The 27,153-nt window shown below is 39.6% G+C and overlaps 1 protein-coding gene across 5 annotated transcripts in view; it reads left to right on the forward strand.

Moving 5' to 3' along the window:
- Positions 1-26,299, forward strand: part of Mon2 (MON2 homolog, regulator of endosome-to-Golgi trafficking) — a 68,245-nt gene extending 41,946 nt beyond the window's left edge. For 3 of the 5 annotated variants that reach the window (XM_040754787.1, XM_040754788.1, XM_040754791.1), the window contains 14 exons: positions 1,794-1,969; positions 3,492-3,654; positions 4,980-5,273; positions 6,090-6,288; positions 6,751-7,376; positions 9,493-9,636; positions 10,232-10,249; positions 10,531-10,659; positions 11,437-11,627; positions 12,735-12,795; positions 13,671-13,794; positions 16,955-17,162; positions 18,118-18,200; positions 21,960-26,299. In XM_040754787.1, the coding sequence (XP_040610721.1) occupies positions 1,794-1,969; positions 3,492-3,654; positions 4,980-5,273; positions 6,090-6,288; positions 6,751-7,376; positions 9,493-9,636; positions 10,232-10,249; positions 10,531-10,659; positions 11,437-11,627; positions 12,735-12,795; positions 13,671-13,794; positions 16,955-17,162; positions 18,118-18,200; positions 21,960-22,123 (2,580 nt within the window). In that variant the 3' untranslated portion in view covers positions 22,124-26,299. The remainder of the gene's footprint in view (positions 1-1,793; positions 1,970-3,491; positions 3,655-4,979; positions 5,274-6,089; positions 6,289-6,750; positions 7,377-9,492; positions 9,637-10,231; positions 10,250-10,530; positions 10,660-11,436; positions 11,628-12,734; positions 12,796-13,670; positions 13,795-16,954; positions 17,163-18,117; positions 18,201-21,959) is intronic. The other 2 variants (XM_040754789.1, XM_040754790.1) reach the window with 1 other exon arrangement.
- The last annotated feature ends 854 nt before the right edge of the window (positions 26,300-27,153 follow it).

Below are 27,153 nucleotides of genomic sequence, written 5' to 3' on the forward strand. Positions count from 1 at the left end.
TCAGTGGTAGATACAGATGGTTGCTGGGCCTGCCTGCCTTTTTATGTGGTTCTGGGGATCTGAACTCAGGTCCTCATGCCTGGTTGGCAAGGCTTTTACCCACTAAGTGTATCCCCAGTTCCAGTAAAGCATTCTATTTTTAAACCATTAGTGACTTAGTATGTTCAGAATTCTCTTTTGTACATAGTTTGTCCTTTTTCTACTGAAGTTTCATTGTTTCAAGACTAACAGCCATTAGCGCTCCCCTTCTTATGTCTTGTGAGTGTATTCCACAGTGAATTGGGCATGCCATTATTGGCTGTAGCCATTAGAACAGGATGATTGGCAGCACAGGAAGACCTCTGCTCTTGTGGAGCTGGCAGTTCAGCGAGTCCTTTTGTCTCTGTTACAGCTTGAAGGGTTTGTTTTGTTTCTTCTTTTGCTGCTAGGGACAGGACCACAGCTTTGTACATGCTGGGCTGTTAGTGCTCCAACACTCAGCTGCATCCACTCCTCGTGATGCTTGAAGATAGGGTCTTGCTATAATAGAGTCCCGCTAGGCTCAACCTGTCAGTCCTGCTGCATCTGCCTCCTGAGTGGTGAAACTACGGACATATGCTACCAAACCTGGCTCTGATTTGAGACTTAGAAATATATAAACTATCCATGTCTGACAAAACAGCTCAGGGGGTGAAGGTGACTGACATCAATTCTGAGTTCAATCCCCAGGACCTACACGGTGCAAGGAGTGAGCTGACTCCCACAGTTGTCCTGACCTCCACATACGTGAGGTGGCACACACTCATACATAGTAAATAAGCAGTAATAAAATCATTTTAGGATCTTTTTCTATTCACTTTATTATCCTCAGTGTTTGCTCACTGTGATTCACACAGTGAAAACTTAATATTTGTTGGATAAATTAACCACATAAAATAAAAATTGGAGAGAAGAACAGGAAAATAAAATGCTTTTCAGATGCTGAAAGGAATTAAACACAGTGCTTTTTTTCCCAACAAAATTTGGGCTTACCAATAATTTTTATTAAAGCATATAATTTCAAACTATTATACTTATTATATCATACTTGAGAATTTTACATTTAAATACGTACCATATATTAATAAAGTAAATGAAAGATAATACTAGATATTGGAAATTTTTTTCTTAAAATACTGCTAAAGATGTATTTTGTTTGTGTGTTTGTTTTTTGTTGTTGTTGTTTTTGCTTGTTTTTCCAGACAGGGTTTCTCTGTGGCTTTGTAGGCTGTCCTGGAACTAGCTCTTGTAGACCAGGCTGGTCTCTAACTCACAGAAATCCTCCTGCCTCTGCCTCCCAAATGCTGGGATTAAAGGCGTGTGCCACCACCGCCTGGCTAAGATGTATTTCTTTTAGTGATGTCCATCACTAGTGAGTCTAGGAAGTAAGGTCACTCCACTTTTACCCTGAAATTTTACATACTGAAGCTTGGTTTGCTTTTCCCCTTTACTTTACTTAGAAGTAGGGATAAGAGACAAATTTCTAAAAGATTACTGCTGGAGAAATCATAGTCTGTTCTTTTAATAGAAAACTTTGTGTTTACTAAAATATTGTGATTGGAGGTGAGTAGAACTCTCACAAGGAACAGAAGAAACCTGGCACACTCTGTAGTCCCAGCACTTAGGACACTGAGGCACAAGGTCACTTGAGCCCAAGATTTCTAGACCAATTAGGCGCATAGAGATGGCATTGCCAAGAGATAAAGGGGGTGGGCAACTGTAACAACACTCCTGTTTTGGGCTGCTTTTCCTAGTTAGCTCTTGTTCTCTTTTAGAGGCTGCAGCTGCTCTTGTTGAACCCACTAAAGGAGATGTCCACTATTAACCACCCAGATATTCGACTCAAGCAATTAGAATGTGTGTTGCAGATTCTGCAGAGCCAGGGGGACAGTCTTGGGCCTGGGTGGCCATTAGTTCTTGGAGTCATGGGAGCAATCAGAAATGATCAAGGGTAAGTGTTTGAAATGGAACCCCAACATGAGAAAGTCCTATAGTGAAAAATTTTAATTTATGCCTTTCTGCTCATGTCCTGGATTTATCATAATCAACTCCCAGTTTGCTCTCGGCACTCTCAAGTATTGTTTTAGTTTTAAAAGGATAGAAGGTTGGCTATTTTCTGACATTTATATTAGATGTAAGATCTTATAATAGAAATAACCTAACCTTTTATAATAGAGTTAAAGGACCTCACATATTAAGAAGTCTTAAGAAATTGCTTTAAAATGACTATTTGTTCTGTGTGTAATGTATCCCAAATACTGTACTTGTTAGTAGTTCTGAGTACACAAATGCCACTATCTTAGAATACAAGAGTACTTTACCACAAAACAAAGCTCCAATGGTAGGGGGTGGAGCCAGAATTAGAAATGACTTCATGTGCCTTTAAAAGCTATTTGCATTTACCTTGAGTGTATTTGAGGGGCACTTTAGGATTTTATACAGGGGGGTGATATAGTCAAATATGCTTTGACAGATACCACTGTGACAAGAGCACAAGAAGAGGGTAGCAAGTGTAGAATAAGTGACAAGCGCTTTCTTAAGGAGTTATTTGAGGTGTTCAACAGGTTGGCTCTGTGGGCAAAGGGAGAAATGGCAATCTAGAATGCCCTCAGGTCTCTGATTTAGGTAAACTTGTGAATATGATGCCATTAAACAAATGAGTACAGAAGGAAGAGCTCGTTTGAAGGGATGCAAGGTCCTAATTTAGGATGGAACACCAGAGGAGCAATTTAGCAGGTACCAGATTTGTTTGTCTGAATTCTCCAGTATCACAAGTCTTCTCTTACTAACAAGAGATTTGTTTTGGAGACAGGATTTGTCTCTCCGTGTAGCCCTGGCTGTCCTGGAACTCATGCTGGAGACAAACTGGGCTCTGCCTCCCAACTGCTGTGATTAAAGGCGTGCACTGCCATGTGTGGTTATCATTGAGTTTTATATAAAACTATTGAGAAAATTAAATTATTTGTAAGGGTAAATTTCCTTAAATAGTATAACATATTGGAATGATTAAAGTAGAAAAGACCAAATTGCATCAAGGTGAAGTTGATTTTTCTCAACTCAATGTAGTTTATATCATAGGATATAGGCTGTAAGGATGAAATTAACATGAGTTCATACTTAGAAACTCTAACATATCAAAAGCTTGATAGGTAGTAGTTAATAGATTTCCCTTACATTATTTACCATTTGTTCTAGTTTATTTTCTATTGCTGTGATAAACACTGTGACCAAAAGTAACCTGAGGAGTAAAGGCTTTCTTTGACTTACACATCCCAGTCAATCACCGTCCATTATGAAGTCAAGGTGGGATCTAGAGTAGAAACCATGGAGGAGCACTGCACTGGGATTGCAGCCAGGAAGGACATCCTTGTTCAAATTCTGAAATAAAAGTTGCTTGGTTGAAATTATTGGAAGGTGTGTTTTCTTACACCTTTCTTTTAAATGTGCATTTTCTGTGTCTTTTGCGTTTTCAGAGAATCATTAATAAGAACTGCCTTCCAGTGTCTTCAGTTGGTTGTAACAGATTTTCTACCAACAATGCCATGTTCTTGCCTACAGATAGTTGTAGATGTTGCAGGGAGCTTTGGGCTTCATAACCAAGAACTTAATATTAGTTTAACCTCAATAGGCTTATTGGTAAGTATAAACACTTTTCTTATGATGATGCCATTTTTTAAATTACTATTATGCAGTGAGTAGTGAATGCTTGCAAGTGTGGTCTGGACTCTGAAATTTTATACTGGCTTTTAAGTAACAGGCATATTCTCCATGGGCAATTAAATAATCTAGAAAGCGCACCATCAGTAGCAGGACATTTGAAACAAGTTTGATATAGTGAGCTTTAAAGTTTATGAGGAGAAGACTTAGGGAGATAACATAGTAAATCATTATAAAGGAGACTCAAGATGTGACATTAGTGTGCAGATGTCATCATCTTAAATAACATACATTGTCGAGAGACTATTTAGTAACCCTGCTTTGTTTACAACTTACATAGACTTGTATTCTGTCAACACCACTGTTAGACAAAGGAGACAGACACCATATTATAATGGAAAGCTCTTAAGACAGGTGTATGTGTGCTTTAGTTGTGTCTAGCTCTTGTTGGCTATTGAATTATTGACATTTGAGTCATATATATATCTATCTCATGAGTATAGAGGTAGTATGTTAAGGTATTGCAAAGTCGCACACATGAAGAGAACTGCACCCAATATTTGTAATTTATCTAAGGATATTGTTTGGACTCTCTTACCTGTATGTTAAGATTCAGAAAGTTTATAAAGCTGAACTTAAATTTCTCTCATAAATAAGTTAAGTACTATTTGAAGGCAGTTGTTTAGAGTCTCCTAAATGTTTAGTATAACTCAGAAGTGCCATAAAATTAAACTTTCAGTTCTTACCAAATTAGGTAAGTAGTGCTTTTCTGTGAAAACCGTGACCATGGAAGACAGTGTGATCTGTCACATGCAAACTTGTTGCCAAAGAGAAGCTGGTTAATTCAGGGCATAGTTATCGCTAGACATCTATCCCCTCCTTTACTTCATATTGATGTTCACAGGGTTGGAGCCGCTGTGTTTCCATCATTGGCCATTATCATTAATTCACATACTTCATTATCCCAGAGAATAAAGTCTTATATATATGCTAAGATAGCAGCTGTTCTTTTTGTATGAAATTATAAAACATTAAATGACACTAAGGAATTATTTTGTTGTGGTGGTAGTATATTGTTTTATAGTTGACAATTATAATGACTAGGTGCTATGTTATATCAACACATTGAAATTCATTATCCTATATATTAGAAAGTACAGGACAATAAAAGTTAATGCTAAGACAAAATAATTAGCCACATTTTCTTGTAATTAGAGAAACTAATGAGTCTATTAGTTGAGTCAATTCTGAAGTTTTAAACAAAATTTGTGGATAAAGTTATATATTTTATACTTTTCTTTTAGTGGAATATTTCAGATTATTTTTTCCAAAGAGGGGAAACTATCGAAAAAGAGTTAAATAAAGAAGAGGCAGCCCAGCAGAAGCAGGCGGAAGAGAAAGGAGTGTCTCTAAATCGGCCATTCCACCCTGCACCACCGTTCGATTGCTTGTGGCTGTGTCTTTATGCAAAACTGGGTGAACTTTGTGTGGACCCTCGCCCCGCTGTGAGGAAGAGTGCAGGGCAGACACTGTTTTCTACAATTGGTGCACATGGGACCTTACTGCAGCATTCCACCTGGCACACGGTCATCTGGAAGGTACTGGGAGGTGCTTTGGACTGGTGGCTTTTAGTTGACATGTGCTTTTATATTATATGTGTTGGCTTTTTAAATCCTTTAAATCATTCCCATGCCTTTGTCATCACTTTTACTGTGTGTGTGTGTGTGTGTGTGTGTGTGTGTGTGTGTGTGTGTGCCTGGGCATTGAGGCACACACCGAGACTAGAGATTTCTGCCTCCATTCCCTCCTCCACTCTGTTCTCCCTGATGAAGCAACATCACCAGTTCCTTACAGCAGCATGTAACAGCTTTCATCCTCCTTCCACTTCTGTCTTCTCCTCTGTCCTTCCTGTCTTTCTTGTTGCTGTGCTGGGAATTGAACCCAGGACTTGGTGTCTAACATTGTTTCTTCCCTTTGACGTTTTCTGCTTCATAAAGCAGGCGTGCTCTGCTCCTCTGTTCGGTGCCCCACCCCTACCCCCATCCCATTTGTTCTTTTAAGCACAGACATTCACTAAGTGCCAACTAACTTTTGCTTGCTGGTTGATTTTCCAACACTTTGATCATTAGCCTAAGCTCAATCTCGACAACTCCATAATATTTTTTGCTTGGACCTGCATCCTTGTCTCAAGTAGTATCCATAGATGTTCTGCTGATGTTGTGTCCAGTTAGTTTTACTTTTTCGTATTCTGTGACCTACAGAATAGGTTTAAGAATACATGGTTGCCTGTTTTAGTTTCCTCTAATTGATGTAGATTCATAAAATCGCTACATATTTTTATAACTTCTAGTTTCTTTGCCATTACTTAAGCTATGTCACCAATGACCTTTTTATGACCTTCAATAAATATCTAGGTACTCTTTCATCTATTGGACCGAGTTCGAGAGTCTTCTACAACTGCAGACAAAGAGAAGATTGAATCTGGGGGTGGAAATATTTTAATTCATCACTCAAGAGACACAGCAGAAAAACAGTGGGCTGAGACATGGGTCTTGACGTTGGCTGGAGTGGCGAGAATCTTCAATACCAGGAGATACTTGCTGCAGCCATTAGGTATATAAATGTTTTCTTGTTCCGGTTACATAAGTCAGTTATGTTAAAACAGATTTGGAACACACATAGAAAATTCTTTTGGACTTGATATATAGTACTACCTCCCAAGAATAATCAGTCTTAATCATAGCCTTTATGTGTGGTGGATTCATGTTCATTTCATTGAGGGAAGAATAATGTCTATATTTTTTGGACAAGCCTTCAAGGGTATAGTGATGAGCTACCCAGCAGGCTTTGTGGTTCTGGGGATGGAAGTCAGTGTGAGGCTTGAGTGGCAAATGCCTTTTTTTCTGAGCCATCTTGCCAGCCCCTAGTTCATGGTTTCAGTACCTTAGAACCTAATTACATTCTGTTGAATTTGATGTCAATCTAAGCAGAAAATAAAGCAAATATGCCCCAAAGAGTCTAAGAGAATGGTCATTTTTATGTTAATTGGCTACCCCTCCCCTTTTCTTGACACAGGAGACTTTTCAAGAGCTTGGGACGTTCTTCTTGACCACATTCAGTCAGCTGCACTCAGCAAAAACAATGAAGTGTCCTTGGCGGCTCTGAAGAGCTTCCAGGAAATCTTGCAGATTGTGTCTCCTATCAGAGACACAGAGAAGCCCGAGACACCGCCTGTGGTTAATATGCCTGTGCCTGTCCTTATAGGAAGCATTTCAGGCCCAGGCCTCAACAGGCCATTTGTAAGAACAGATTCCATTGGAGACAAGCTTGGTAGATACAGTTCTGAGCCGCCCGTAGTGACTGATGAGCTGGAAGATTTGAGCCTCTGGTGGGCTGCCTGGAATGCCTGGTATAGAATTGGTTCTGAAAGCACAAAGCCACCAATTACTTTTGATAAGCTAACCTTTATTCCCAGCCAGCCTTTTCTCACAGCTTTAATTCAGATTTTCCCAGCTCTCTACCAGCACATAAAAGCTGGCTTCAACATGGATGATTTACACAAGTTGGGAGTCATATTGCACAGTGCTGTTTCAGTCCCAATAAGTTCAGATGCGTCCCCCTTCATCCTTCCATCTTATACTGAAGCAGTCCTAACAAGTTTACAGGAAGCTGTACTCACAGCTTTAGATGTTCTCCAAAAGGTAATGTAACCTTAATGGCTGCATAAATAATAATGAATATGGTTTTCTGGATATTTTTATTTTGCAGTAAGCTTTATGAGATAAATTCGGAATTTTTGAGATTGCTGTGTATGTATACTTTGGGATAAATTTAAGATTGTCAGGATTTTTAAAACTTTTTCTGATATTTTCAAAAAACAGTAATTCAGGTCTGTTTTCAGTCGTTAGGAAGGCGACTCTGATTCCACTTTAAGTAGAGTTAATTCTGCAGCTGGAGAGATGGCATGGGGTTAAGAACCTTCCAGAGGACCCAGATTCAACTCCCAGCACCCATGTGGCAGTCTACAACTGTCTCTGACCCCAGTTCTGGGTACCTGACACAGACATACATGCAGGCAAAACACCAATCAGTGCTCATTTTTAAAAAATGCAGTATAACATTAATTGTGAAATTATTGGTAGCCTGTACTAAGAAACAAGGGTAAGCATGTAAAAGTATTTTTCTTACTTCAATTTTAAAGTGTGTATTTTTAGCTGTGTATTGTTTTCTACAACAGTAAAACACAGATTTAAACATAAAAATAAAACATAAACATAAAAACATTGAATAAATTCAGATTGAGAAGCACGACCATATCAAGTGTTTTTTAGATTATCAAGCAAGTTGATACAATTCATAACTATCAGAATCCTAAATGAGGATAACAGGCGGCTAAGCAGGTGAAGGAGCTTGCCTCCAAGCCTGACAGTGGTCCCTGGTACCCACCTGGCAGAAGACACACATCCCAAAAGTTGTTCCACTCTCCACACACGTGCCATGGTACAGGTATATGTGCACACTTACACATGTAATGAAGTAAATGTGTTAAAGGAAAAACGAAAAGCTGAACACAGTCATCTGTGACTCTGGCACGAGGAAGTCTGAGTCAGGGAAGTCCACGTGTTTAAGCCCAGCCTTAGCTACAGTATGGAACTCTACCTCAGGAAACAAACACGGACAGAAAGGGCCAAGGAAGTGGTCAGCCATCTCAGCAAAGTGGCTGAGACGAGAGGGAGCCCGTGCCACTGTCTGGCTCATCTGTGAGCCATTTGTCAGGCCTGTTTCTAGGTAACTGGTGGCTTTGTACCTGGCTGGGATGATGAAAATGCAGCTGCTGTTTCTGCTAAGGACCATGGTACCCGAGAGCTAAGAATAGTTCCTTATTTGTGTAACCTTAGTTGTACTGCACAAGAGACAAATGGTGGACAAACTCAAAATTTAAGACAATCTGACTTTCAAAGATTGTTTGAGGGGCATGAATCTCCACAACTCACAACTGAAATCAAAATTAAGTTTTAAAAATTTTCAAAGAAAAAATATAGTTCATCACACTTTCCTCTCTGATTAAATTACACAAATACATTGTTTGTGTATTTCCCTAAATTGAATAAAAAGTTTTTTTACCAAAATAAAAAAAGACTCATTTGGAGAGTTCCCAGATTCTTGAACTCTCATAACTCCATATTCAGGTTTGTTACACATACATAGAAGAAAATAAAGAACATGCTAAGCCTCCTTCCTTTTTCAAGGTAAAACTTGAAATTTTATTTTTTAGTAACTCCACTTTAGCAGAAAAAGAACAAATATAGTTATTCATTGTGGTTATTAGGAATGTTTTCCAAAACTTAAATAAATCTTTTAAAAAGTGACACAAAATTTTTTTTTCAACCATAACACCTGTGAATGTATAGACATGCGCGGGCAGTAATCAGTTGTGTTCAGGAACCGATAAATAGCACTTACACTGAAGTCAGCTTCATCTTGACCTGATGCTGATCTCATAGGTGCCATGGGGCACATCTCAGATACTGCACCCCAGCAATACCTGGAGCTTGTCCTAACATGCTGGCCCTTTTCCTTCTCCGTAAAGAACAAATCACACTTTATTAAAGTCATTTTAATCTGACTAAACACCTCCAGGCTGACTTTTACTTAGTAATTGTTTAAATGGCTTGAACTCCAAGTGTGAAAAGATGACATACTGCCTGAGATAATATTACTCTTAAGATACTATGTTTGTATGAGCAAATAAGTACACAGGAAGAAACGTTCTACAGTCCACACTCTGCATCCTAATGCTCACATATTGCTTTACAGGCCATCTGCGTGGGACCAGAAAACATGCAGATAATGTACCCAGCTATATTTGACCAGTTATTGGCATTTGTCGAGTTCTCATGTAAACCTCCACAGTATGGACAGCTGGAAACAAAGCACATTGCAAATGCAAAATATAATCAGGTAGTTTACACAGATCGTGTTTATTCTGTAATGAGTTATGGCTTATACATGAGCCCCAATTAAGGCAAACTTTGCTTACCTAAGAAAGGGAGTTTCCATTTCTCCTCAATTGTCTGTTACAGAGTAGGTATGTTCATTATCCGAGAAACTGTCTGTGACCCTTCCTTCTTGTTCCTGACTCTCCTCTCCTGAAAGTTTGCCCTTTCACGTCTCTGCTTTCTTCAAACATGAAAGTTTCCCTGTACCTTTCTCTTGGCTACCCCATTCTTCTACAAAATGGCCTGTAAATTTCAGATCCTAATCCTACCTTAACATAGTTATCTACAGTATACGATGAAGAAATCTGTGTGTACTAAATAAGTTGTCCGTTGCTGGTGTGAAATTTATAGTTGGATTCTTACATAAATTTTCATAGCCTTAGTTGGCAGCTTATATCATGGTTTTGACTTAGAACAAAAGTAAACTTTTGAATGCATGTACATGTTGATTTTCTTCATCAATATAAAAATTATAATATATTTAGTCCGGAAGGAGTTTTAATATGTATTCATTTTTCTCATTCTATTTGTCTTGCATCACAATGGAATCACAATAGATCCAACTATTTGCACCGGTGAGTTAAATTTCCTAAAACTGTCCTAACCTTCTGGCACCAAGTGAAAGCCCATGTTCCCAGTCTTGACAGAGTGCTCTCTGTGTTTCCCCAGTAGTTGTAACTTCTGCCTGGCTGAAACTTTTTATGAAGTACATGTGTTTTTAAAACTTTGCATGTAATATGATCTGATCTAGAACCAAGGCCTGAGCTTGTAAGGAAAAGGAACTATCTTTTCAAAACCAATATCATTTCCTTCAGTCCTATTACTTTTAACTCCACGTGAAAATATTACTTTCTAGGCGGAATGGGTAGCCCTGAACTATGTACCATTTGCTGAAAGATCTTTGGAAGTAGTTGTCGATTTGTACCAAAAAACAGCCTGTCATAAAGCAGTGGTGAATGAGAAAGTCCTCCAGAACATTATTAAGGTAATTATCTTTTCTTATCTCTATAATTTTATTTGCTGTTATAAAAATATTGAAATTTCTCTTTAGGCAATATATTGGAGTAAATGAAAACACATTACTTATAGTGACCTCAGATGCATGAATTGTATTTAGCGTTTCAAGATTAGTCTTGTTCATTATATTTCTTGTATTTGAAGGACAAATCTAAACCTAGGCTTCTTCAAGTTTCATATCCTTGCATGGATATTTTATTGCAGTATTATAAAAGGTACATTAAAATATTTGAGTAGAATATAAAACTCAAGGAATCTTAGGTATGAAACTTGAAAGTAATGGTATTTCAGGAGCTCTCTCCTAACCACTGGTGAAGTATTCACAGTTCTACACTCTTTTGGACGGGCGAGCCATATGAACAAAATGCCTTTCTGCTGGGAGAACCAGGTCAGGATAGATGGAGATGGTGTTAACACAGCATGGTTGCAGCACATATGTAACCCAGCACTCAAACTGAGACAAGGGACAGACAGGTTGAGTCCAACCTGAGCTACATTAGTGAGACTGTGTGTCCCATTTGAAAAACACATGTAGCTTCCAGAGCTGAAGTTAAGTCAGTGGTACTGGTCATTCTTAGCATAAAATGGGCTATATCTTTCTAGGAAGTGGGCTTTGGGGACTATGTCTGAGAATCGACCAATCTTATTTTTCTTGCCAGTGAAGATGCTGCGATGTTGTTTCTTCAGTTTTGTTCTGAATGCAGCTATGTGTATCTTAACCAATCTTAACTGTCTTTCTCCTCAGACTCTAAGGGTTCCTCTCAGTTTGAAGTATTCCTGCCCTTCTGAAAGCACATGGAAACTGGCAGTAGCATCTCTCCTCAAAGTCCTTTCCATCGGGCTGCCTGTCGCCCGACAGCATGCTTCATCTGGGAAATTTGACAGCATGTGGCCAGAATTAGCCAGCACTCTTGAAGACTTCCTCTTTACTAAAAGGTCAGTTCATGGATGTAAAAGGAAAAGTTTTAAAAAGACAGAAGACTGTTGGTCATAGCTGTGAGATCTGGGTTGACAGTTACCGACTGTGCACGCTGGACAGGCATTCATATGTCTCCTACTTTCTCACTGCTCTTCCCTAGTAACTGACAGGAAGCAGCTAGAGGAGGAAGGGTGTTTACAGGTCACTGTGGTGGAAAACCCTGTGCCTGATGCCGAGGACATGGTGCTTAGTGTGTGGTGTCGGAAGGCCTGCTAACCGTCTAGCTATAGTGTGAAACTGTACAGGATACCACTAAATCTAAATGCATCGGTCCTGTTTTATGCGTGCAATATAAAAGAAAGTAATATAGGCTTAAATGTCAGCTAAAGCAGTTCAAATTGCAGCCTTGCCATTGACTTGAGGTGTGGTGGCAGATGTGTTTTTAGGCCTCGGTGTTCCCCTCTGGTGACTGGGGTTGCTTGCTTCATGGGGTTGCAGTGAGGACACACAGGAGTAATGCAGACGAAGCTCTGCGAGACCCTGGCTGAGTCTAGCTGTTGTGACTGTCATTCTGTTTTCAGTTGCTCTCAGACGGTTAATATTTCAGAGTTCTGTTAATTTAGACCTTCTTGCTACTCATAAATCAGAAAGTCTAGACTCCACCTTGGTTCTTTCGGAACTATTAACTCCTTTGTTCTTTGGTAATAACTTGGTTTTAGAAAATCTAAATCAGGCCTCCTTATGGGTAGTCCCTTCTATTTTCTGTAAAGGATTGAGTGCATTGTATTACAAGTTAACAATGGGCTTGGCTGAGGGTCTTTCATGTCATGGTCAATGTAAATCAATTCAGATGTACTCTCAATGGTATTATCTGTAAATCTTTCTTTTTTATACATTGTACCAAGAGAAATTTAGTTGTGCAACTGTTCAGTTCAAGACTGGTCCAAGGGTTTTAACAAATCATTTACACTAACTACTTGAATTTAAAAGTGTATTCTTTTAAGTGTACCATAATGTCTCAACCTGAGGAGGAAGACCTAATGTTTTATCATTTAAATACTGTTTATCTGTTTTGTTTGTTCAAGAAATGTTTTACCTTTAAAAATATTTTTTTTCTTTCTTAGCATACCTCCAGATAATCTTTCTATTCAAGAATTTCAAAGAAATGAAAGTATTGATGTTGAAGTAAGCAAACTTAGAAAAATTCTCTCTCTCTTTTACTATATTTGAGCATTATAAATGGAATTTAGAGACTTTAAATTTTTTCTTTTTAGTGGGGAAGGGAACATACATATGTGATGCATGCATGCCTCCGTCTGTCTCCCTTTTTAGTGGGGAAGGGAACATACATATGTGATGCATGCATGCCTCCGTCTGTCTCCCTTTTTAGTGGGGAAGGGAACATACATATGTGATGCATGCATGCCTCCGTCTGTCTCCCTGTTGTGCTGTGTGGTCAGAGGACAACTCTGAGGAGACTTCCACTCTTAGTGGGTTCTGTACCAATTGAGCCGTCTTGCCTCCGTGAAGTTTTTAGCTTCGAAGTTTGGATTGGTGACGATTTGGGATCTATTGTCTTTTAAGTGAGATGGCTTAACTTTTAAGTAAATCAAATACATTATTTCATGGAAGTGTAGGCTTTGCCATAGATCTAAGTGTCACATCTGTGTCATTGCTGTTTTAAGCCTTGGATGAGTTTTTCCTTTCAAGGATAAAATAAGCTGTCAGGATAATGTATTTGACAAAAATGAGTGTAACTTGAGTTTCTCATAGTTTATAATTTCTGATATAAGAAGTAAGCTTAACCTTAATTTGGATATCTAACTTTAGCATGGGTGAATTTCAGTTTTTCTGTATGCTCACAGTTGGGATGAAGATCAACATATAAAATTGTAGTATAGTAAACCTGAGTGTCAGTGGTCATGTATAGTAACAGAGCTTAGTTCATCAGGGAAGACTCTTTACTTTTTTTAAATATAAAATTTAACTTTAACTCTAGAAATTGTACTTGAGCTGGTCTCTTTCGAGGACAGATGTATCTGACTTTCCTTGTGTTTTAGGTGGTCCAGCTTATCAGTGCAGAGATACTCCCATACGCCAATCTTATCCCTAGAGCCTTTGTGGGCCAGATGATGACCATGCTCAACAGGGGCTCCATACACTCCCAGTCCTCCTCATTCACAGGTGTGTTGTCTCAAAGTTGTCACAGTGGTAAGAAGCACACAGTGCACTGGAAGAGGCTGAGAAGGCGTGTTTAACCTCCCGTTTAAGTATAAGCTGAGGAATGGGGAGGTCATTTCTAGGGGTGTGATGTAGAGCCTTAAGCTTTATGAGAGAAAATGTAGGTGTGTTCGTATTTGTAAGATCTGATTAAATAAATTATGTGGCACTGCTGGAATCTAATGAAGTTATATGAGTTGACAAAGGTTACTAGTTTTGTCCAGTTGTGGATTATTGTAAAGAATATGTCAAAGAATATTATCAAAGAACATTCTGCCACTTAATATGTTGGTTCTTTATGGGGGGGAATACCTTAACATTTTTTTAAAGGAACAAACACTTATTGAATGCCTTTTGTGTACAAACATTATGATAGGAAGTTATAGCATTCCTCAAAACATTTCTGAGGATAGCTACCAGAGTTTTAAAGAAAGATGTATTTAGTCTGATTGAAAAAACTCCCATAGTCCTAAGACTAGAGACTAAATAAGAACATGTTCCCTTCATTATGTTATCACACCTTAATTTAAGCTGCTACCCAAATTGTGCTTTGTTATTATTTCTCTTTATTAAAAGATGTATTCTGGCCGGGCGGTGGTGGTGCACACCTTTAATCCCAGCACTTGGGAGGCAGAGGCAGGCGGATCTCTGTGAGTTCGAGGCCGGGCTGGACCGACAGCCTCCAAAACAATACAGAGAAACCCTGTCTCGTAAAAACCAAAAAAAAAAAAGATGTATTCAGATCTCAGATGTAATTGTGACATTGTTATGTGATTTTTTTTCTGTGAGATTGTTTAGAAGTTATAAAAATTTTCAGTACATATCCTTAATCCCAGCATTTACCACACCCATGAATAATCTGTGATATTTTAAGACATTTGTAAAGTCTGGCCTCTAGATGGCTCTCACACTGCCTACAAAACAAACTAAACTTTTCCCCCCACTTATCCAACAATTAAAAAAAAAGGCCTTTAAGTTAATCAGCATGGGAATTTCAGAGAAAAAATTATGTGGACTTAATTTTTATATCATACTTCTATTTAAAATGCTAGCTACTTTAATAAAGTAAATTAAGATGAGGTGTAAATATTTCCAGTTCAGGAAGCGCCGAGTGTCAGGTGTGCTCTGGTCTTCACTGCTGTGAAGATGTGCCACACTGTAGGGCACCTACACACCCTTCCAGGGACTCTGCAGAACACATCCCTCAACCTTACTCAGAGCTTTTCTGTAGCACACACAAGGACATTCCATGCATGACCTGACAGCCAAAGTTCACAGACCCCAAAAGGAAAGACCAGAGCCAAGAGTAAATAAAAGAAACTGAGTTTATCTGTGTTTAAGATTCAAGAGGGGAAAGAGTCCCTCACCATCATGATAGGGAAGTGTGACAGCAAGCAGGCGTGGCAGCTGGAGTGGCAAGCTAAGAAGCCCAGACAGACAGGAAACTGTAGAGTAGAGTAGGGTGGGGGGGTGAGATAAATTAAGACTCATGCCACATGTGAGAGACAGGAGGGAGGGAGAGCGAGTTATACTGGGATGTCCTCCCTAGTGACACACTTCCTTCATCAAGGCTCCGTCTCCTCAGCCTCCCTAAACAGTGCTTCCAGCTGGGGCCAAGTGTTCTAATGTCACAGTGGTGGCCAAGAAGATAAGAGCAGATGCCAGTAGAAAAATATGCGCTGTGATCAAAAAGAGAAACGAGGCGGGAGTGTCTAACATGTGATACTGCGTCTTCCAAGAGGGAGCAGAGAAATACAGATAAGGACATTTCTGAAGGCGTATCTTCACATTAGAAATGATCATTCAGTACCCAGAACAGTGAAAGGTAAAAAGACCTTTAGAGTAAGGCGTATCAGAAAATATCAGCATACTTATTAATAAAAAGAAGATACTAAAAAACTTCAGAGGCAAAGTCTTTTTAAATAGCCTAGAAGTTCTCTGCAGGAACTGCACGCTTCCTAAAGACTTGCTATGGGTGCTAGAAATGAAGAGTTCTCACCATGGAGGTGCAACCCTCGGCACAGCTGTGTAGCGGCTTCTTTTCACTGACAAAGCAAGATGCCACTACACAGCTGGACAAGCCTGATACAGAATAGTAATTCTTGTACTTGAGCAGAAAGGATGTCGTATTCCCAGGAGTTTTTACGTCAGATGGGATGGGAGAGAAGAGACTTCACATTTTTCTCCACTGCTCTGGAGCAGCTGCAAGTGCTGGGGGCCACACCTGAGTGCCACAACAAATAGTGACACCTTCAGAGGTCAACAGAGATGCGCTTTCCTCGTCCTTTCTTGGGAAACCACTGCAGAGTATCTTCATGAAAACAAGAGTAAGCCAAGAAAATGGAAGGAAGGAACATGGTGGTGACTAAAGACTGCTTTCAGGTTAAGGCTAGACAGCATGGTTAGAGAAGTAGTCTAGACCAGAACAGGTCATGTTCCAGAAAATCAGATGCTAGGAAAGGAGAAAAGATTATAAAAGAAAAGGCAATTGGTTGTGACTTTTGATTTACAGTAAACTCTTGAGAAGTTTGGTGAGGTTTTGTTGTTGTTTAAGTGGCTCCAGGTACCCCAGGGTGGCCTCAAAAAAATACATAGCTTCAAATGTCTGGCTTCAAACTTCTACTTAAATTAGAATGACCTTGAACTTCATTCTCCTGCTGGTCCTGGGAACATTCCTTGCCCTTGTGACTCATTTTACAGTATTTCCAAACAGTAAAAAGGTTAGAAAACTGTTGACCAACAGGTGTTTGCCTCCCAGCCTGAAAACCAGAGTTGAGTCACCAGAACCCACATGGTGAGAGAACTGACGCATACAGGTTGTCTTCTGACTTGTGTGTGCACACTATAGCGTGTGTATACACACACACACACACACACACACACACACACACACACACACACACACACACACACACACACACGGGAAGAAACTGTGGATTATAGACAGCCTTAGTTTTCACATTCCAGGAGGGAAAATCATTGGTTTTTCACTATTATTAACTATAGGTTGTTCAATGCTTTTCATCTTTTTGAGGGCATATTTCTATCCCTAGCTTGCTAGACTCCTTATTAGTATGTATTGTTTGAACACTTTATTAACAGTCACATACTGTTCATTTCACAGAAGCAGAGATTGACATCCGTTTGAGAGAAGAATTTTCTAAAATGTGTTTTGAAACGTTGCTGCAGTTTTCCTTCAGCAACAAAGTCACCACACCCCAAGAAGGCTACATTTCACGAATGGCACTGTCTGTGCTCTTAAAGAGGTCTCAGGATGTCCTGCATCGCTACATAGAGGATGAAAGGCTAAGTGGAAAGTGCCCTCTGCCAAGGTACGTGGTTAATAGAGGAGGAAACACACCGGTAGTTCAGTTAGTTGGTTGAGTACTCGACCAGGTTCCGTCCCCAGAACTATGTAAACAGAGTCTTAATAGTGAGGCCTCTAATCTCAGCAGTCAAGAAACTGAGGCAGCAGGATCAGAAGTTCAAGGTGGTCTTCAGTTACAGGTTTAACATCAGACTGGGGAATCCTGTCTCAAATTAAAAAGGAAAGAAAGGCTTGAAGTAGTCCAGTACTGGGAAGGACTGGCTGTCTGTGGGATTACAGATCTGACCTGTAGTAGAGGGTCCATAGAGCAAACAGTTGTTCCTGTTGTGGAACGGGAAAACCCACGGAGTTATTTTGGACCCTTTATTCTTATTATGTGCTCATTCTTTATTGTTAAACATCACTAGACAGGCCATCTCAGAACTAGTTTCCGGCATGTCTCATGTTGTCTTATAAAAATATTCATAAGTAAGTGAAAAACACTTGAGTATCATTGTAATTTTGAGTGTACTTTTAGCAGCATTATAAAATATGTATCAGTTATTAAAAGTATCTTTTTCATTTAATCTTTGGCAGGTTCCTATTACTGTTAGCTAGAAAACAAATCTTGTTGTAGAGAAATTTTTAAAGTGTGTGTTATAAAGTATTTTAATTGTAAATAGTTGCAGGGCTGTCTTATAAATGTAGATTTTTTCAAGAGTTAACTTCCTTCCTCCCCTTTCATTGATAATTTTGGGAAGAGTAACTACAAATGAGATTTGTATCTGGGAATACAGGTATTTACATGTATTTGTTCTTTATATATATTTGATGATTTTCTTTTTTATAAGAATTTAACATTATCTTTTATTGTATTCAATATTTTTCCAAAATACATCTATTCGTACAAACTTTGTGAGGAAGAAATATACAGTATATCCTTTAAAATTCTAAGGGGAATCATGTCTTATCTATTTTAGGCAACAAGTAACAGAAATCATATTTGTTTTAAAAGCAGTCAGTACTCTCATTGATTCGCTTAAGAAAACTCAGCCTGAGAATGGTAAGTGCTGAAAACATGATTGTCGTATGAGACATGCCCAGACACCTTCCGGTTCGTGTACTTTATGTTGTTAAGTCAGCTGCACTTTGAAATGAGAACACCACCCTGCTTTCTGTCCTCCAGGTCTTGTGATGACAAAACTCAAGTCCATTACAATGTCAGTTCAGTAGAATTCATTTGCAGTGTTTGGTCTTTATTTAAATGACCTATTTTTAAAAAGTGTGGGAGTCCAGCAAGATGGCCTAGCCTGACAACCTGAGTTTAGCTCCAGAACTCAGACGCAGCGATAAAGCGGACAAACAAAACTTTACAGACTATCTTAAGTGAATGGTGCCAAGGAACATCTGAGCGCTGTTTGTCTGCACACATACCTGCACGTCCACACACATCTGTGTCTGCCTCCACACATGTATGTGCACCTGCACACACCTGAGCGCTGCCTGCCTCCACACATGTATGTGCGCCCGCACACATCTGAGTGCTGTCCGCCTCCACACATGTATGTGCGCCCGCACACATCTGAGCGCTGTCCGCCTCCACACATGTATGTGCGCCTGCACACATCTGAGCGCTGTCCGCCTGCACACGTGCACCTGCACACACCTGAGCGCTGCCTGCCTCCACACATGTATGTGCGCCCGCACACATCTGAGCGCTGCTCTCTGGCCTCCATGTGTGCCTGCACACACACGTGCACATTTTAAAGTTGGAATTATGCCCTGAACTTTGAAGTGGATTTTTAATTTGATGTAACCGTAAATTACAATGATGTATTAGAAAAGTATAATAAGCTTCTTTAAGAAAGGAAAAATAGGAATGCCGCCCGGCCTAGCAGAACTGTGTTGGACTGCACATAGCCAGTCTCTCTCAGGCTTGGCTGGCTACCAGGTGAAGAGCCAACAGGCTTCATGTCTGTTTAAACTTTTTATCATTGTCTTCCTGTAGTTTTGTTGCTGGAAACGAAGCATTTGGAGACTTGTTTTTGTCTGAAGGGATTTTGTTTTTATTATTTTACTTGATGGCAAATTTTTGAGTAGGCAATATAAATACACATAAATTACAAATATAAAAGCAGCAGGTGCTGAGGTGCTGAACTGGGTGAGGGCATTTGCCACCAACCCTGAGAGAACTTGAGTTCAGTAACAGAAACCACATATAGGAGAAAAATCAACTTCCACAAGCTGCCCTCTGACCTCCAAGTGCCAGTTGTGATGCACACACTAAATGAATGTTAAAATGTGGATGTGTATTGTTACTACACTTGGTTTTTATTAATTTGTGCTTCTTTCTAGTTTATCATGTAAATACAAAAATACATACCCCAATAACCATGAGTTTTCTATGCAAATAAATAACAGTACTCCCTGTTTATAACCACCTTTTGTTTTGTTTTTGAGACAGGGTTTGTCTGTGTAGCCCTGGCTGTCCTGGAACTTGCTCTGTAGACCAGGCTGGCTTTGAACATACAGAAATCCGCCTGCCTCTATTTCCCAAGTGCTGGGATTAAAGGTGTGTACTGCCACCACCCAGCTTTTTTTTTTAATTTTCTATTTTCTCATTTAACAAATATATTCTTCTGTGTCAATACATACATATCTTTAATATTTTTATACTTTGGGGGTTTTGAAACAATCTCATGTAACTGAGGCTGTCCTTGAACTGTACGTTTGTAGCCAAGGATAACCTTGAATTACTAATCTTTTCTCCTGGTTACTGATATGTACTGTACACCTGGCTTCCTGTTAAAAGTCCCTCAGATTGTGGCAGGCTTTAGGCCATACTGTGAGAACCTGAGTAGATTCCCCAACTGTTATGCCAGGTGTCATCTTGGATGTATCTCCTCTTATTAGCCAAGAATCAGTGTCATGATGTAGCTGTTATTGGTCAGTGTCGCTAGTCTCCATTTGTCTGCTCCTCCTTGCTTTGGTAGAAGTGTCTCAGATGACAACTGGAGAAGTGGTGCTCAGCGTTTTCAGTTCATTCTCCGACTTCTTTTAAGTCATCCCCACACCACGCTAAACAAGTACATGGTGTGAATGCTTCTTTTATTACATTTTGTTTATCACGTGTGTAGAGGAGAGGTGTACAGTGCCATCCCTACCTGTGCAGGTCAGGTGACAACTGCTGGGAGTTGGTTCCCTTCTTCCACCATGGGTCCTGGGGATCACACTCATGTGTAAGGTGAGCAGTGAGTAGTACGTACACAAATGGAAACCCTGGATTCTGTAAATTTGAGTATGCTTTTACTCTAAGCCGTTAGTGAATTCTTATGAGTTATTGCTCTTTAAGAGGAGATAGATATGTGATGGCTGCCAAGTTTATTTTAACCAGGGACTTGCTTTAGAAGTTGAGAGAGACAATGTTAAGCTTATTTCCTTACTTCACATCAGGAGAACTGAGATGAAGAATTGATACTGACTTGACCAGGGTACCAAGTACTACCTTATTTCAGGGGGAAAATGTTGACACCAATAAAGGACAGAATAATTATAAAAAGTGTGTTGAGCTAGGTGTGGTGGTGCACGCCTTTAATCCCAGCACTCAGGAGGCAGAGGCAGGCGGATCTCTGAGTTTGAGGCCAGCCTGGTCTTCAGAGCTGGTTCCAGGACAACCAGGACTACACAGGGAAACCCTGTTTTAAGACCAGCCTCCTCCCCCCATAAAGGGAGTGCTTATACATTTTCATAGTGTTTCATAGTGTTCTTCAAGACTGGAGACTTGCTCCATGCAACAAAACGACACCTGTCAGCAGATTTTATGTGGAGACTGAACACTCTAAGTACTTGCCAGAGAATAAGATGGGGGGGCCAGCCTGCTGAGACACTGTCTCAGACTAAAAGGTGAAAAAAATTAATGGTACAACACTTGTTCATGTGTCCAAGTCACAAGTACCGGGGAAAATCCCGCAAACAACAAAGCGTAAATGTCACATGTGATCTCAGTATAAGCAAGCAGGTTGTTGAATAAGCTGGGTCACTCTTGCCCTCCTGCTGAGAAGTGTCCACTTGGTAGATGTGGTGAGGAAAGCAGACTCTTAATGCACATTCGAGGTCAGCAAGCACTGGGGAAGACGATGATGCCTGTGCAGTGCTTTGAAGTTAGAATTGGTATTTGAGTAGGCAATGGAAGAAAAGCATTTTCTAACTGTTCTTGACATGCACACTATATTTTCTGGCAACTAACTAGACAGAAAATAATGATTGGACGTTAACAGTGTATCAAATTAATCCCAGAGTTTTCACAAATTGAAGCATCATTTAAAATATGCTTTTTTCAATTTGTTGGTATTGATGAGTCTATACATTGATCATTTCTTTCTCTCTTTTTAAAGATTTCACTTATTTTTGTTTTATGTATATGAGTGTTTTGTCTGTGTGTATATATATGTACAACTTTTGTGCCTGGTGCCTGAGGAGGTCAGAAGAGGGCATTGGATTCCCCTGGTGCTGAAGTTAGAAATGGCTATTAGCAGCCATGTGGGTGCTGGGAACCAAACCCTGGACCTCTGCAAGAGCAGCCAGTGCTCTTAACCATGAAGCCATCTCTCTAGCCCCTTATCTTCTTTCTTACCTAATTTCTAAGTACACAATACTGTATCATCTCTTCTTTTCCATATTCTTATGTCAGGAAATCTTACAAATTTAAAAATTAAAAGATGCTTGCAGAAGCATTTGTGTTACAGTGTTTTGTGTCTCTGTGAATTGGGTGACTGCTGTTTATATCCACTCTGCTGAGAGGTTTATTCCTTTTGTATTCCAGTTGATGGAAATACCTGGGCACAGGTAATCGCCTTATACCCGACTTTGGTAGAATGTATCACGTGCTCATCCTCAGAAGTCTGTTGTGCTCTTAAGGAGGCACTGGTTCCCTTTAAGGATTTCATGCAGCCACCAGCATCCAAAGTTCAAAACGGAGAGTCATGACCAGCTAGTCATGCAGATGGAGAAAGACAGCATCCCAGGTCCTCTATGGAAGGACGCCCTCTACCGAAGTCATTCTTGGCAGCTCATGTTTGCCTTCTTTAAATGAAAGTGTAATTACCTGTGTTCAGTAATTCATATAGAAGCATACGTATCAACCAAGGCTCCTGGAGGAATTGCATGGAGCCTTATAAAGGTGATATCGATGGGAGGGATAGTGAGCTCGACATCATACCTGCTACCGTATCTTCAGTTGGTGATTTTTACAAGTGAGCTTATGTACAGTGTGTGGTGTGCGTGTCAATGATGTGCTTTTTTAAAAGCAAGAAAAAATATTTCCCATTCAGATTTTTAAGGCTGGTGTTTTGCACCCTTTTTCAAGTACAGAATTGTACTAAAATTTTATGCAAGGTGGTACTGTAACATTCCATATTATCTACAGCCAGCCTTTGTGAACACAAAGGGAACTGATATACTGTGTGTATAATAAATGGTACAGTTCTGTATAAAATAGTTGCATTTATTTAAAGTTTAAAAATATTGATGTTAAATGCTTGAAGCTGTATTTATTATTAATACAAAATTGTTTGCTTACATTTTTACTTCTGATTTGCCTTCTTATGGGGCAGATAAGCTTATTATGTAACCACACAGTTAGCGTCATGCTTTTTATGTCTATTGTTGGTGTCCAGAGGATCATGGGAAGAAGTGGGAGTTAGGATCTGCTGACTTCACACCTTGGAAGCACAGGTTGTAACAGAATACACTGAGATACCATTGTAGCACGATGACCCCAAAATCATACCTCATTTCTTTAAGCCTCTCTCAGCTTTCATGTGTCTGTTTTTATATTTGCTGTCTGAGTTTTAAAGACTTCGTATTTTATATTTCTACTGACTTTTCCTGTGACATTTGTCACTGTCTTTGAATCACCAAGGCAAGATGACTTGAGGTTTCATGAAACTTTGCCTGTGAGGTCTTGTTCATTTCTGTGTTTCCCTTTCTGAGTTCCTCTCAAGACAAAACAACACTGGGCTAGCCCACAGTATAAACCACGTGTCACAGGCAGGCAAGCAACCAGAGGGAGCCAGTGTTTCCCAGTGCAGCAAGCTTACTGGGGTAGAGTGAAGCGCTCACGCTGTGACAGTCTATGACCTGTCTCTTACAAAACTGACTGTGACCTCGCTGGATGCATTCTTTATTTAATTATGCTGCTGTAATATTTTTCTCCCACGCTAAAATTTCATTTCACAGATTCTGAAAACATGAAAAATGATGACAACGTTGCTAATAATAAGAAATGATAATGGGGCTGATATTATTTTAATGTACTAGAAAGCTTTTGACTTTAACAAGGTTTATAAATTTTGGGCTCTCCAGAATAATCATAACTATAAAGTGACATTTAAGTTGTGTGATCAATGTTATACAATTTTGAGGCTATTTTAATTATGTAATGATTTAATTTGCACTATATTGTGTATACGTATGGTAAGGCCTATTTTGAAGAATATTATTTTTATTCACATGAATCAATGAATTTCTATTTTATTATTTCATCTAAGGTTAAGGTAAAACATGGCATTTCATAGACTGTGCTGTCAGTGTTTTCTTAAAGGTGTAAAAAAATGACTCAAGCCGTGTATTTTTTATATTTTGGTATATCTACTTGTGGATTTAAAAATAGAGGTATCACGGATAAAGTATCAAAATAACAAGGGTGGCAACATTAATAACAAGGGTGACAACATTTTCAAAGTATTGCCATGAGTTTATATAAAGTAAAAGTGTGCTAATAGCAGATCAACTGCAATCTGAATGATTAATCTCCAGTGAAGGTTATCTGTAAGTCAGGGTCTACAGCATACAGTTATATGAACTTGAGCTAATACATTATTAGCTTCAATGCCAATGTCATGTTGTATAGTTCAAAACATAAAAATGTGTTGAGTGTCAATGTACATTAATTAATGACAGTCCCAATGTCAAGCAAGTGAGCCACTCCCTCAGTGGACTAATTGACAGGCTTCTTCCCCAAATTTCTCTGAACTCCCAAGGAGTTACTTCTGTAATGAATGCCTCTGGACCACACATTCTTCTCAGCTACATTTTCTTATATGTGCTGATCCTGGACAATGGTCAAGACATTGTCCTTGTTCTGTAAGTCACTACAAGAACTGGGCTTCTTGGAGTTACTAGATTCCAACCATGAAGCACTAGGTTCAGTCTCCATCATTGCCCCCCCCCAACCAATCCCCAACCCCAGTGCCATGAGTTTTAAATATCAGAGTTTTTGCCACTGACCATCTGTTAGAGATTGCTGAACACAGGCTGTGCCAACAACTGGATGATCATAGAGGTCTTCATGTAATTGTTTACTTGCATAGATCACCTTTTAGATTCTACTAGTGCAACCACTACCAAGGAAGAAAGGGCAGTTTTGTAGTCTTATTTCTTTATGATTAACTTCAAATTTTGTTAGTTTTACTATATGCATTTTACATAACATTTATTAAAAACCTATTATGTGCCAAAAGGAAAAAATTAAGTCTGACTAAAAAAGAAATGCTTTTATCTTTTTATTAACATTTATGTTCTCACCTGTTTCCCCCATATGGTTGTTGAGCGAACACCTGCTGCATTCTTTAAATTATAAAAAGCATCAGAAGAAAACAGTGTACAATTTAGTGTATGTTATCCTAGTGAATAACATTCACTTTAAGTAGCAGCCAATAACATTTAAAAGGTGCTAGGAAACATCAGAAATGCATCCATTTAACAAAATGCTCATGACAGTGGGTCAAGAGAAGGCACTGTTGTGTACACTCCTCAGATGTACATAATCCATGTGTAGCCCGATCTCTGAGAGTTGGCTAAGTGCCACTAAAGAAGAGGACACTTTCAGGAAATACCTGCCTGTGATCTCCAATGAACTTAACTGGAAATCAAGACCCAAAATAGATTTGTGCCTGGGTTCAGGCTACTGTGGGTTATAGATTTCTCTAGAAAACTGCCACAAAAGTAGACAAGAATGGTCTCTTCAGAAGCACTACTAGCAACCTAAAATGTCCCAACTTACTAGATTTGGCATTTTGGAGATACCCTGAATTGTCAAAAGATGACAATTTGCAGTGCTTAGGGCTACAAGGCTGTCTTTATTAAACCGAACTATGTTTTGTTTTGTTTTGTTTTGTTTTTATTTGTGAGAAGCACGGGTATTACAGGGCATTGTATGACTGACTTACATATAGTAGATAAATAGTTTTGCTACTTCATGGTCATTTGAATTAAAATTTTGTATGTATGGAGAGTAGAGCAGTGCTTTCATTTTAATGTTTTTGTAAATGGGAAAGTTGTCATTAATTTACATGCCAGCCATTTTAGAAGAGTTGGATTAAATCCAGTCTTTTTTACTGTATAAGCAGTGTTGGTTTTGGGGAGCCGTGTGGATAAGCTGGGTGTAGGGGCTCATGCCTGTGAGGCCAGTAAGGCAGAGGTAGGGGGGTTCACACAAGACTTCTGGGGCAGCTGGCATGACACACGGAGGCCCTTGCTCAGAAAGCAAGGCAAGTGAGCAGAGTTAGTGCTGTGACTATGAGTACTCTCTACATGAGCTTGCAGTGACAAGCTGAGAGTCTGCCTCCCAATTACCTTTAAGCAGCTCCCCAAAGCGGCCGCTTGTATCTCTAAAACATGATCGTAAGCCACTGGCTCTTCAGAGAAGTGCTCAGGCTGAGTGTGGACATGGCTTCATGAGGACATCCTTGGCACTCATTCATGTTCGATGATGCACTGTTACATCCAAAGAGTAACTACTGTTCTTGCCCTTTTCTTGGGCATCGCTGTCATTCCCTCCCATTTAAGTTATATGTTTACCTTCCTTTCTCCTCGTTTTTATCTCTTCACTCCTCTTCCTATTACCTGCCCATTCACACTTCCCTCCTCTTTCAGTGTGAAAGTAAGAGTAATAGAAACACTGGTGACCACGTCCCATGAAGTGTGATTATAGAAGTGCCTTCCACGCTGGCCCCTGTTGCCTTTTTGCTGAGGTGAAGTTCCCTGCCATCTTAAAATGACAGAACAGTGTAAAGCAGTTTACGACTATCGCCTACTGTATTTCTATGATTCTGTCACCAAGACAGAATGGGATCGATATAATAAATGGATTCAGTAGCTAAACTTGGAACAGTTATGTCTTTGCTGTGCTGTGAAGAGCAGAATGATGCCACTTTTCTTAAAGAGGAGTATTAAAAACGTGTAGGTCTTTTTGTTGTGTTCTTGGGAGAGGGTTGTTCTGCCTTTGGAGGGAAGAGCCTTTGTTTTGGGAGGTAAACACTTTGAATGCTGATAGGTTTATATCATCTCAGTACTACTTACTGATATTCACACAGCTTGCTTTCAGGAAATATTCCAGGCAGCATATTACTTCTGTTTCATCTGTTTCCATTTTTCTATCACAAAACAGTAATTTGGGTGATGGAGAGATGGCTCAGCACTTAAGAGTACTGGCTGCTCTGTCTGAGGACCCTGGTTTAATTCCTAGCACCCAAATGGTGGCTCACAACCTTCTAACTCCAATTCCAGGGGATCTGACACCCTCCTGAGGTTTCCACGACCACTATGTACTCCAGTGGTAAACAGTCATACAAATGCAGGCAAAAATACCCAAGCACATAAAATTAAATAAGTATCTACAACAATGTGATGGAAATTTTCTTATTTCTGAGTACTCCTGGAGTATTCTTTTGCCCGTTGTTGCTTACGGTGACAAAGAGACACCTGGAAACATTATTACCCTGTTGAGGATGATTAGACCTTGTGTAAGAAAAGGGGAAATTGCCGGGAAGCACTTGTAAGGCACAGGCAAGTGATCTTCGAGTTCAAGGCCAGTCTGGTCTACCGCATGAGTGCCAGGAGAAGCTCCAAAGCTACACAGAGAAGCCCTGTCTCAAAAGGGGGGGGGGGGGGGGCGATTACTGGATTTTTTTAGGTCATTTGCAATTGCTACAAATATTGTTACGTTAAGCTTCATT

Source organism: Mesocricetus auratus, unplaced genomic scaffold (assembly GCF_017639785.1).
Source record: "Mesocricetus auratus isolate SY011 unplaced genomic scaffold, BCM_Maur_2.0 Super-Scaffold_100011, whole genome shotgun sequence".
NCBI lineage: Eukaryota > Metazoa > Chordata > Mammalia > Rodentia > Cricetidae > Mesocricetus > Mesocricetus auratus.